This window comes from Rhineura floridana, chromosome 4, assembly GCF_030035675.1.
Source record: "Rhineura floridana isolate rRhiFlo1 chromosome 4, rRhiFlo1.hap2, whole genome shotgun sequence".
Classification (NCBI taxonomy): domain Eukaryota; kingdom Metazoa; phylum Chordata; class Lepidosauria; order Squamata; family Rhineuridae; genus Rhineura; species Rhineura floridana.
The window spans coordinates 50939903-50952643 of NC_084483.1; the positions used below are offsets into that span (position 1 = coordinate 50939903).

Here is a 12741-nt window from a genome sequence, read left to right on the forward strand (position 1 = left end):
CTGAGATGTTTGGAGACTTCTCTTGTATTTAATTTACTGGTGTTTAGAAAATGCCTTTGAGCTTCAGATGCTTTTAAGGATGCATGTTCCCAAGACTTTTCTACCTAGTGCCACATGATGGCAGACAGAAAGATTTCCTCATCAACAAGACCTGTGTCTTTTAACTGTATTGTGGTTGTGCAAAGGTGCCATAATAGGAGTTGTGGCCTTGGGGGGTTCCTTAGGTAATTTGGGTTGAGGGGAGGCAGGACTACTAATTTTCCAAAATATATACTTATTATTCTAAGTTACAAACAATTAAAATCAATCCTACATTAAATGCTAGTTTTTTTAACTTCACTGCTGTCTTTGTCTGTTCCAACTGACCAAGTTTCCAGTTCCTTTTAAAAAGAAGAGAGAAAAAGCTTTCTAACTTTACTGGCTGTTGGAATCAGAGACTTGGCACAAGGTGATATATGGGCACAGACAGTATAGTTAAGTTCTGAGCCCACATTGTTCGTGGGTTGTGGTTTGCTTCTCTCCTCCCTCCCCCTCTGCACCCCCCCCCAAATGTACTGGATGAATGAAAAGACAAGAACTCTTGCCTGTTTGTATTTTTCCCTGGAATGTTGAGTCCGCTTTTGTTTTTCATTGTTGTTGAATTGTCTGGCAATTTGTGCTAGCTGGTGATTTTGGAGAGCTTTTCTTTACTTGTAGAAAAATGTAAAGCACAAAGACTACATTGATTATCAGAAGGAAAAGGTTGCTTCCACCCTAGATCGCTTGGCACGCCATGTAGAGGTAGAGAAAGAACTGAAAGAAGAGAAAAATAAAGCTTTCAAGGTATTCTTATTTTGCATTATAACAGTTTTTCTTTCTTAAAAAAGACTAAATGGAATACAGTATGTTTGGTAGCTTTTCCAATTAGATTTTAGTAAGCACTATCCCTACTGATCATTGAACCCTGTCTCATGCTGCTGTTGTGTCCAGTCCAGAATGTATCCCTCTTCCCATCAGCAGAAGTCTTTCAGTACTTATTTGTCCTTTCCATGTGTTCAGCCTCTCAGTGCCCGCTGTCCATTTGTTTATGTAATACATTGCCAGGTTGTGCTCTCCTGTAGCTCTCTCAGAACTCTGCCCATTCCAAATCTTTATTGCTCATTGCATCAGTTGCCCCTTCCCCCTTTTTAATGACCACATGCTGTGGCTGTTTTGGAACCATCCTCCTCCACCAGCTTCCCCTTTTCTAGCAATTCAAGGGAGACATGAATGTCTAGTTCTCATACCATGTGGGTAGATCCATGTCATCTTTTATAGCGTAAGCAAGGAGCACTTTACTGTTGCCATATTAGATTATATTGCTGATTACGTGCAGTCACAATAGCTGTGGCAGAAAAGTGCTAATGAGGGCACAACTTGCGGACACACTTCCAGCATTGCCTCTGCACCTATGTAGCGTAAGAATTTAAAGATAAAAACTTGATATGCTCAGGAATATAAAACTAGCTCTGTTTGCTTCATGAAAAACTATTCTTGTTTTTGCTCCTTATCGTTGTGTTAAATATAGCATGTTCAGCAGTTATGCAGGCATCCTCTCCTGTTGGGTGGCCTTTTCCACATAACTTCTTGTTCTGGGTTCAGCTTCTAGTGAACAAATGTTGACCCTTCATTACCAATTGACACTCAACTGGCACAGTTACTAGAGGATACTGCAGAGAGACAGTGAGGATAATAAGCATAACTATTCTGTCTTGGGAGATAACTGCAGAGACCAGCCTGTTTAAAAACCTAGAAGTGGTTTGTAGTTCTTCTAAGAAATAGTTGTTGTTGTTGTTGTGTGCCTTCAAGTCGATTACGACTTATGGCGACCCTATGAATCAGTGACCTCCAAGAGTATCTGTCATGAACCACCCTGTTCACATCTTGTAAGTTCAGGTCTGTGGCTTCCTTTATGGAATCAATCCATCTTGTTTGGCCTTCCTCTTTTTCTACTTCCTTCTGTTTTTCCCAGCATTATTGTCTTTTCTAGTGAATCATGTCTTCTCATGATGTGTCCAAAGTATGATAACCTCAGTTTCATCATTTTAGCTTCTAGTCACAGTTCTGGTTTAATTTGTTCTAACACCCGATTATTTGTCTTTTTTGCAGTCCATGGTATCTGCAAAGCTCTCCTCCAACACCACATTTCAAATGAGTTGATTTTTCTCTTTTCGGCTTTTTTCACTGTCCAACTTCCACATCCATACATAGAGATCGGGAATACCATGGTCTGAATGATCCTGACTTTAGTGTTCAGTGATACATCTTTCCATTTGAGGACCTTTTCTCGTTCTCTCATAGCTGCCCTCCCCAGTCCTAGCCTTCTTCTGATTTCTTGACTATTGTCTCCATTTTGGTTAATGACTGTGCCAAGGTATTGATAATCCTTGACAAGTTCAACGTCCTCGTTTTCAACTTTAAAGTTACATATATCTTCTGTTGTCATTACTTGAGTCTTCTTGATGTTCAGCTGTAGTCCTGCTTTTGTGCTTTCCTCTTTAACTTTCATCAGCATTTGTTTCAAATCATCACTGGTTTCTGCTAGTAGTATGGTATCATCTGCATATCTTAAATTATTGATATTTTCCCCTCCAATTTTCACACCTCCTTCATCTTGGTCCAATCCCACTTTCTGTATGATATGTTCTGCATATAGATTAAACAAATAGGGTGATAAAATACACCCCTCTCTCACACCCTTTCCAATTGGGAACCAGTCAGTTTCTCCATATTGTGTCCTTACAGTAGCCTCTTGTGCAGAGTATAGGTTGTGCATCAGGAAAATCAGATGCTGTGGCACCCCCATTTTTTTTAAAGCATTCCATAGTTTTTCATGATCTACACAGTCAAAGGCTTTGCTGTAATCTATAAAGCACAGGGTGATTTCCTTTTGAAATTCCTTGGTCCATTCCATTATCCAACATATGTTTGCACTATGATCTCTGGTACCTCTTCCCTTTTTAAATCCAGCTTGGACATCTGGCATTTCTCGCTCCATATATGGTAAGAGCCTTTGTTGTAGAATCTTGAGCATTACTTTACTTACATGGGATATTAAGGCAGTAGTTGGATAATTACTACATTCCCTTTCTTTGGAATTGGGATGTATATGGAACACTTCCAGTCTGTGGGCCATTGTTTAGTTTTCCATATTCGTTGACAATTTTTTGTCAACATTTGGACAGATTCAGTCTCAGTGGCTTGTAGCAACTCTCTTGGTATGCCATTTGTTCCTGGTGATTTGTTTCTTCCAAGTATTTCAAGACTAGATTTCACCTCGCATTCTAAAATTTCTGGTTCTTCATCATATGGTTCCTCAGTGAATGAATCTGTCATCCTTGCATCTCTTTTATAGAGTTCTTCAGTGTATTGCTTCCATCTTCCTTTTATTTCATCTCGGTCAGTCAGTGCGTTCCCCTGTTGATTATTCAACATCCCTACTCTTGGTTTAAATTTCCCTTTAATTTCTTTAATCTTCTGGAACAGGGCTCTTGTTCTACCCTTTTTGTTGTCCTCTTCTTTTGTTGTCCTCTGAGAAATATAGAATAGTGTAATAATTAACAACTTCAAGGCGTATGAGTTGTATCCAGTGCAGTGTGTATTGGGTTTTATTAATATAGTCTCCTCCACGCCAAAGTCTTTGTACACAATTATGTTCTCCTGCCAGTCTGTGTGTAGAGCATAACAAATTAAAGACAGCTGGTCAAAGGACTATGATGTAAACCTGTGATTTACTAGAAGCCTGAAGCTAGTCTGAATGAATGCAGATGACACTAGCTTGCACCTAGTGAACATTGTTGTTATTGTTATATTTCAGTTTTTGTCACTTTCTACACAGAATCCCTGTGACCTACACATTTTTAAAGAACATAAAGCGGGGTGGGGAACCTCAGACCTGGAGACCAAATGCTGCCCTCCAGGGCTTTCTGTGTGGCCTTTGTGATTCCTCTCAGGCCATACCTCCTCCCAGAGGCCATATCTTCCTTGAGTACTTTTGCCTAGCTGGAATGAACTGTCCTTGGAATGCCACTTGCTTGCCCAAAAGGAAGAGAGAGAGAGTGTAAAAACCTCTGCCTTTTGCATTGCTGGAGTGTAACCTACTATACAAAAGTAAGAGGCGCATCTGTTGCTCTGCCCACTTTTACATCTAGCCCTGCCCACCACTGGTATTCTGCCCCTAGAAGGTTGCCCACAAAGGGAATGTGGCCCTCAGATGGGACCCGAACATAAAGCATAGCATAAAATATGTTCTATTCAGTGATGTCATACATGTAGTTTTCAGAAAAGGGCAAGAAATATTTCTTCTCAGAAGTAGTAATTGGCAGGGGCTTGTGAAAGTAGTTGGTCCCAAACATCTACCTCGTTGAGGAATGAACAATGCTGCAGCTTGGTAGTGGAACATGTTTTGCAGGCTGAAGGTCCCAGGTTCAATCCTTGACATCTCCAGGTAGGGCTGGACAAGACCTGAAGCCCTGGAGAGCCACTTGCTAGTCAGTGTAGCCAATGGTCTGAGGCAGCATCCCATGTTCCTACATTAACTGTGCAGTGTATCAGCTTCACATAATTTTGCATATATGTTTTTTGTTTGCTTTAATCAGTTCTCATTCAGTATGACTAATTACACACACACACACACACAAAATACTAATCTGTCTTCTAATCACTTGGACCATTAGGAAAAACTGGATTCCCAACATGCTCATGGACTGCAAGAGCTGGAATTTATCCAGGGACATAGCGATACAGAAGCTGCAAGACTGTGTGTGAACCAGTGGCTAAAAATGCCAGGTAATGTATTGATGCAGTCATTTCACCATTTAGAGAGGTCTGCAGTTCTTTTCTAGTCACAGTTGATTGTTTCACCCTTTCAGAGGTGTGGAGAGCAGTAAGCGGATAAGAGCAGCCTTCACTGAAGAAACATTAGAAGTGTTTGAGCTTCATCCTTCTTGTCTAGGAACCTGTGGCCCTCCAGATGTTGCTGGACTACAATTTCCATCGTCCCTGACCATTGGCCATGCTGGCTGGGGCTGATGGGAGTTGGTGCCCAACAACATCTGGAGAATTGCAGGTTCCCCACCACTGCTTAAAGGAGATGCTGTGGCTCAATGGCACATGCTTTGCATTTATTTATTTATTTTATTAAATTTATATCCCATCTTTCCTCTTAAAGCAGCCCAGAGCAGTCAAACATTTATATAGCACTTTCTGAGCATTTCATGTTAGGACCAAACTCCATCCACTGTGTCTCCAGCTAAAGGATCTTGAGGGGCTGGGCTGGGGAGGGGGAGAGGATTCTGTCCTGAGATCTTAGAGTAGTGCCCTTCACCTTTTCCAGATTCAGATTTTTAAAAAGTGGATGGTTCTTCATTAAAGCCTACCTATCTATCGGCTTAAGTCTGTGTTCTCTCTCTCTCTCTCTCTCTCTCTCTCTCTGATTAGTTCAGATGTAATTATCCTGGCTTAATAAACCATGGCATATTATGTCAGGAGTGAGTGTCCAGATCATCCCTCTTTTCACATGCCAGCTTTCACAACTTGGTTTGTAAATTGTCATTAAACCAGTGCTCCTATTTAGGACATGCTGGAAAACTTTTTTTTTTTAACCACAGTCTAAGCGTCAAAGCCAGCACACGTGGAAGAGAATGTGAGTGGGCCCAATACTTGTTTCCAGCTTTATTAAACCATAGGTTATTAAGTTGCCCCATCTTCTCCTTCCATAAGGTCGGCATGGTTTCCTGGCAAACCCATCTTAGGTAAAATTGCAATTCACTTGTGGATTGTGGCCCATCAGTTCCATTAACAACTTAAAAGGAGTGGGGTTGAACTTTGCTGCCAACTGCGGAAGAGCCAAAGATTACCCTGGAATTGTAGTAGATCCTTTCCAGGTTTTGCTGCCCAGTGGAAAAGGGTAACTATACCTCTATCCCACAGTTTGTGAAATAAGCAAAGGGCTGCTACTCTTCCCTTACTTTTCACTTTCAAGATGAATAGGAGGGAGTGTGGTTGTTTCTACCGGTAAGCATATTTTAGAAACCAGGATACCAAGCATCATCAGTACAAAGGATGTCTTCACACGTCAGGTTTGTTTGTTTTTTAAGATACAGATATATAGGCTGCTGTTGCCTAGCGGTCAAAGCAGCTAATGAGAAACAATTTTAAAAATCCAAAAGAAAACAAGTTAGAAAAACATTAAAATATTTAAATTTTTCATTCACTCTGGGGAATCTCACCTTATGCTACCTTTCCTTGTTTTTCTGGGCTTGTGTTACATTTTTGGCTCTGATGGAGGAAGAGTGACTTTCTAATAATATTTCTTGTTGACATTGCCAGCATGCGTATTTTTTTGAGTTATTGAGGCTAAGGTATGCAAGGTAGCTATGGTTCTGGGAGCCAAAATAAGAAAGGTTGACCTGTTTACTGATGTTCGGAAAACGTTGTGGGTCTCTGTGGATAATAAAGAATCTAGACTATGTGCCTGTACCCACCCTCCCCAACATAGCCTCCAGCCAACTACTCAGTCACCAATAGTATATAGAGTACTGGGAAGTGGCTCCAAGGACTGTAGCTGGTATAGTCAAGTCTATTGGTCAGTTTAATTTGTAAACAGTCTTTCCCAGGCTGGCTTGTGAGGCATTCACGTGATTGAAGGTCTCTCATGATTTCCCCAGGTAGGGACCATGTGATTGTGAAATTGAATATACTGCCCTCTCTCTGGCTTTTCTTCCAGTTTTTTATTCCTGCCTTCACTCAAGCAGTTGTGTTTGCTGTCTGTCACCTATTACTGCTGCCTTGTGCTTTGTTTTTCATTCTCCCTCCTAGTTCTTTTTTCCTTTGCATCCTGTTGGCCTTTGGCTATTTTTGTTTATTTTCCTTCTGTAAAAAAAATTAGTCTTACCTTACGGCTCCTTCTCTACTTGCCTTCTTTCTTTTCTTCTCTGCTGCCATGGCATGTACAGGAAACAACACAAATAGATCTGAATCACAGATCGGATATAGAGCCATTTAGTCTCAAAATCTGCCACTTCCAAGACTATGCCATGACTCCCAGCGACTCAGTGGTGCACATAAAGGAGCCCTTGCTTCTACCTGTCCAAAATGCAGCCCCTTCCCAGACCTCTTCAGGCATACGGTGGACCTCTCCTTCTGGATGAACCTTTGTCTCCTGCCTTGAATGTGCCCATTGTGGAGTCTCTCTTGGCCACCCCAAGCACAGACAAAAAAAAACTGATTGGGATGAGGCCCCTGAGACCAACAGGAACCAGCAGCTTTCCTCCTCACCTGAAGCAGTGTCCCTTGTCCTTGTGGGAGCAGTATCTGCTTCCTCCACCAGAGGAGCTTGGGCAATGTCTTTCATTATGCCTTAACTGCAGTCTTGCATGCCTGATCCTAAACCCAATCAGCTACCTGTTGTGGGACAAACAGCTCCAGTATTTTCTAAAGAATTTATCTCTTCCTTGGAAAAAAGGCTTGTCTGATACTGCTGAAGAACCGAAAGGCAAAAAGGGCCACAAGCATTTTGAATCTCTCTTTCCTTCCCATCACTCCAAACAGGAGGAGGAAAAAAAGAAGAAAAAGTCTAAAGAGCCAGTTTGCACCCTCAGACTCTTTCAGTCAATATTCCTTCTTCACAGGCCTCCTTCCCTTAGCCACAGCCACGGGACTAATTCCTCCAACCCTGCCCCCCACCCCCACAGGCACTCAGCTCCAGAGCAGCATCCTCCCCTTTGTGGGAAGAAGAACCGTTTTCAGACCCTGATTCTCATAACATCTCAGACCTAGAAGTGGGCCAGTGGTCTTCTATGTTAGATTCAGAGGAATCATCTGGGGCTAGCCTCCTTAAACAGTTGGATTCCTTGTGTTGCATCACAAAGGTTATGTCCTCCCTTGGCTTGTGTCTACCACTCCTGCCCAGCCACACTGCCCAGAAAGTGGTTCCTTTGCTGTGGAATTTAGAGAAGCCCTCATGTCAAAATGGGCTGCCCTTTTTGACTAGCAAAGATTCACTTGGTGGCTTTAAAGATGTGCTTTGAGATACTGAATTAAAATGCCTACAAACTGCACAAATGGCTTCCTAGAGCTGCATAATTCATCACAACTGCACTGGACTCCCTCCTATTCAGCTCCAGGAGCATCTCAGTTAACACGGTGGCCAGACACTCTGTTTGGTTCAAGCATTGGACTGCGGACACAGCTTCACAAGTCAGCCTGGCTTCAGTGCCCTACTAAGGATCTCACCTCTGATGATGAAGCCCTCAAAGTTCTCTTAGTAGATACCAGAGACAAGCATGAAGCTATGGCCTCAGTACTCGAGAGACTACCAAAGGCAGTTTATACATCCCCTCTCTTTTCCTTTTTTCACTACTGCTCCATGTACAGCCCCAAGCATATAAGACCTTTCAAGCTGGTGCGGACCAAATCCAGAAACCAGCCTTACGTTCCAACCAAGTCCACATCTGAGTTTACCAGACAGAACATACCACAGTTCTGATGTTTCGGGCATCCAGGTCCTCTTTGGGCGTCACATCCGCCTGTAGGGTCTCCAAACTCAGGGCTCTCTCAGACAATCTCTGTATCTTCTACAAGGATCATGTGGTCCTACCTAAAGATCCCTCTTCTATTTTAAAGGTGAACATCTCATTCTATAACTAATCCTAATCCTTCTCACCGTAGAGAAAAGCAGTGGCACAAGCTCAACATTTTTTTTGGGGGGGGGGAGGGGACTCAAAATCTCAAAATCTTGTTCGTTGTTTTTATTAATATTTGTAAGCCACTCTGGGAGCCTTTTTGGCTGAAGAGTGAGGTAGAAATGGCTTTAAATAAATAAAATAAATCTACGTCCACCTCACAGAGTTATTCTGTAGGTTCAGTAGCCTTTTTGTAGCCTTTCACCCCACGTCACTGGGTAAAAGCCCTAGTTTATATGGTGCAACACATGCCCACATGTCTGCACCTAATGGCACATTTCTGCCAGCAGTTCAGTAACCTTGGTGACCGTCTCCACTGACACACCAGTTGCAGAAGGATGTTGGGCAGCCATATTTTTATGTGCATTCCCATTCACTAGACTTCGAGCTAGACATACTCACTACTGCAGAGGCCTCTTTTGCTCCTTTGGCAGGCATGTGTGAGGCGTCCTTCCCTGGCTCTCCCTGTCAGGTTCCTACCTGCTCGTGGTTACTGCCTGTCTCTAGGCACCACCAGGGACTTCACCAGTCCGGACCGCTCTCTCTTATGATTTCTCTCCCCGCTCTAGCACAGATCTCAACAGATCCCCCTGCTAGGCAACCACCAGTAACATCCCAATACTAGTATTCCCAGAGACTCTGAATACTGGTATTGTTATTCTCTTCACCGCTGCCACCATTTGTTACAGTTCCCCTTCAGCCTTGGTCATTACCTTACCCTCCCTTCTGGTCTGTGAAACCCCAGCCAAGGATCAGGCGTTTGGTAAACCAAATTAAGTATTTATTACAGATAACAAAGCTAACAAGATTAACAAGATTTTTTCTTAAGGCACATAAGCATATGGTTTTACTCAATACTAATCCGAACTCCACCTCCCTCCTTCTTCACTCTCTCCTGGCAAACAACTCTCTCAAACCCCACCAAGCAATCCACTCTTTCTCTTCTCCCCCCCAGATTCCACAATTTACCACTTCACATTCACCCAGATTTACCTGTCATACTTTCATTTATACTGTCAGCCATTTTAAACATTCAGCCAATCATCAAGCATTCTATTGCCCATTCACTCCCCCTCCTTTCACTACTTACCATGTATACTCTAAACAACCAGCACTTACCATATATACACTAATATATAGGAACATCACATTTCCCCCCCTTAAACAACTGCAGAGTATTACTCCTGTTCCAGGATTTATACGTCGCGTTAACAAATAAAAGTCTCTATGGGGAAAATGTCTTTCTTTGTTCCTCTGACTGGTCACGCCACTGCAGTCCCAGCCACTTGCCTGGAAAGTCCATCGGCCAGTACATTGTCCTTGCCTTTGATGAACTGGAAGTCCACTTGATAGTCCTGTAGGGCCCAGGACCACCTCTGCAGCATAGTGTTATGGTTTTTCATAGTCTGGAACCATAACAAGGCCCGATGATCCGTAGTCACTGAATCTTCGTCCCCACACGTATGGGCGCAACTTGTTCAGTCCCCACACGACCGCTAGGCACTCCTTCTGGACCGACGAATAGTTTTTCTCCCTCGGTGTCAGCTTGCGACTCAGATACGCCACTGGATGTCTGGTGCCTTCTCTCTCCTGCAGCAAGACGACTCCCAGCGCGAGGTCTGACGCATCTGTAGCCACGATGAATGGTTGCTCATAGTCTGGTGCTATTAATATGGGTCCTTGGCACAAGGCTTGCTTCAGTAGATCAAAAGCCTTCTGACATTCATCCGTCCATACCACACGCTCAGAACACTTCTTCTTTGTTAATTCATACAAGGGGGTTGCTATTTTCCCAAAATTTCTCACAAACTTTCTATAAAATCCAGCCACACCCAGAAATGCCCTTACTTGTTTTTTGGTTAAGGGGATCGGCCACGCTTGTATTGCCTCCACCTTGTTCCATAAGGGGGTGATTTTCCCACTCCCCACCTTATGTCCTAAATAGATTACTTCCTTTAGTCCAAACTGGCATTTCTTAGCTTTTATTGTGAGGCCTGCTTTTCTTAAGGCCTCCAATACTGTTGTCAGGTGTTGGACACGCTCAGGCACCGACTTGCTAAAAATGGCCACGTCATCGATATAGGCCACTGCAAAATCTGACATGCCTCGCAACACAGTATTGATTAGCCTCTGAAATGAACTTGGTGAGTTCCTTAGTCCCATGGGTAAGGTCACAAACTCATATAACCCATCTGGTGTACTGAAGGCAGTTTTGGCTCTGGATTGCTCGTCTAGTTCCATTTGCCAAAATCCTTTACAGAGATCTAGTGTAGAGATAATGGTTGCTGCCCCCAATAACTCTAACATTGCGTCTACCCTAGGCATAGGATACGCATCTGGGACAGTAATTTTATTGATTAGCCGATAATCAATGCAAAACCTTGTCGTTCCATCTTTTTTCGGAACCAGGACAATACTTGAGGCCCAGGGACTGATGGATTCCCTGATCACTCCTAATTCCAGCATATCTTCCACCTCCTTTTTGATCTCATTCAAAACTTTCCCATTCACACGGTACGGAACAGATCTGATTGGGGCATGATCTCCAGTATCAATGGAATGTATAACTAAACTGGTTCGGCCAGGTTTGTTGCTAAAGAGATTCCTATAGGTTTTCAAAACTCTCAGAATCTCCTCTTTTACTTCCTCCTTCACCTCCTCTGACCATTCCACTTGATCTACCCCTCCTTTGTCTTTGCTTTCCTGTACCAAATCTGGAAGTTCAGGCCCACTTCCCTCAGGGAATAAGGTAACTTGCAACACCTTTGCATCCCTGGTATGGTAAGGCTTCAACATATTTATATGAACCACTTTGCTTTTGTTTAATTGGTCTGTGGTGATTACATATGTCACTGTGTCAAGCCTTTCTCTGATGGTATATGGTCCTTCCCAGTTAGCCTGTAATTTGTCATGTTTCCTGGGTATGAACGCCATAACCATATCTCCCACATCATACACACGTTCTCTGGCTGTTCTGTCATACCAGTAACTTTGCTTCTCCTGTGCATGACTCAAATTCTCTTTCACCACTTCCATCATTTGTTTCACTGGTTCACATTCATCCTTTCTCTCAGCAGGCATCCACAGTCTATATAAAATCCCATTCTCACACACAACTTGATTCCTCAGTTTGTCAGTGAAAGGAATCTGTTGGGTCAGCGCTTGTTCCTTTATCTGCTTCAGACTTATATCTTTATGCAGCTCTTCCCTGAATTGATCTGCTTCTTCCCCAGAGACCACTTGATACAGTTTGTCTTCTTCAGCAGGCCTGCTAGTGGTTGCTATGGTGACCTGAGGCTGGTTAACAGATTCTACCCTGTTTGTTTCAGCCCCCCTTAATATGGCTTCTTTTTCTCTGCCAATTTGCTGTCTGGTCACTACATATATTTTCCCCTGTGCCCCCATAACATCTCTTCCCAGTATTACTGGTTCTTGTTGCTGGGCATTAATACCAACTTTATATTGGCCCTTTCGGCCTCTCCATTCCATTTTCACTAAGGCCACAGGCAAACTCTCTGGTTGACCCCTCACTCCTTGGATAGTCACTGTTTCCTGAGGTAATATTACCTCAGATTTTATTAAATCTGGCCTCAGTAATGTCTGAGCGGCACCAGTATCAAGCAATGCCCAATAATTTGCCCCTTGTACTCTCACTTCCTCTCTCAGACTTGAATCAAGGTCTGTTACTTCTGTCCAGTTTATCTGGCAAAACTGAACCTTTTTCGCTGTTTCTAAAGCCTTGGGCTCTGTTTTCACTGCCCTTGTCTGAGCAGGATTACTACTGGGGTTGGCAACCTCACATTGAAAATGTAGGTGCCCTGGTCTACCACATTTGTAGCATAATTTCTCCTCACTTTTAGGGTACACAGATCCACTCTGGGGTGTCCTGTGCCCTTCAGATTTTAATGGAGGACTCACTCGCTGTGGTACCACATCCCTTCTGCCAGCACTATATGGTCTGGGTTTAAACTCTCTTGATGTTTTCCCCACCCAGCCACTTCTATTGGAGGCGAAGTGATCCGCCAACTCTGCGGCCTCC

General features: G+C 43.2%; 1 protein-coding gene across 5 annotated transcripts in view; it reads left to right on the forward strand.

The window, feature by feature from the left end:
- The window catches only part of ZNF451 (zinc finger protein 451), a 54911-nt gene that overhangs the window by 18630 nt on the left and 23540 nt on the right, over window positions 1-12741 (forward strand). For 4 of the 5 annotated variants that reach the window (XM_061623037.1, XM_061623040.1, XM_061623036.1 and 1 more), the window contains exons 4-5: window positions 697-822; window positions 4695-4806. In XM_061623037.1, coding sequence (XP_061479021.1) covers window positions 697-822; window positions 4695-4806 — 238 coding nt within the window. The remainder of the gene's footprint in view (window positions 1-696; window positions 823-4694; window positions 4807-12741) is intronic. The other variant, XM_061623039.1, reaches the window with a different exon arrangement.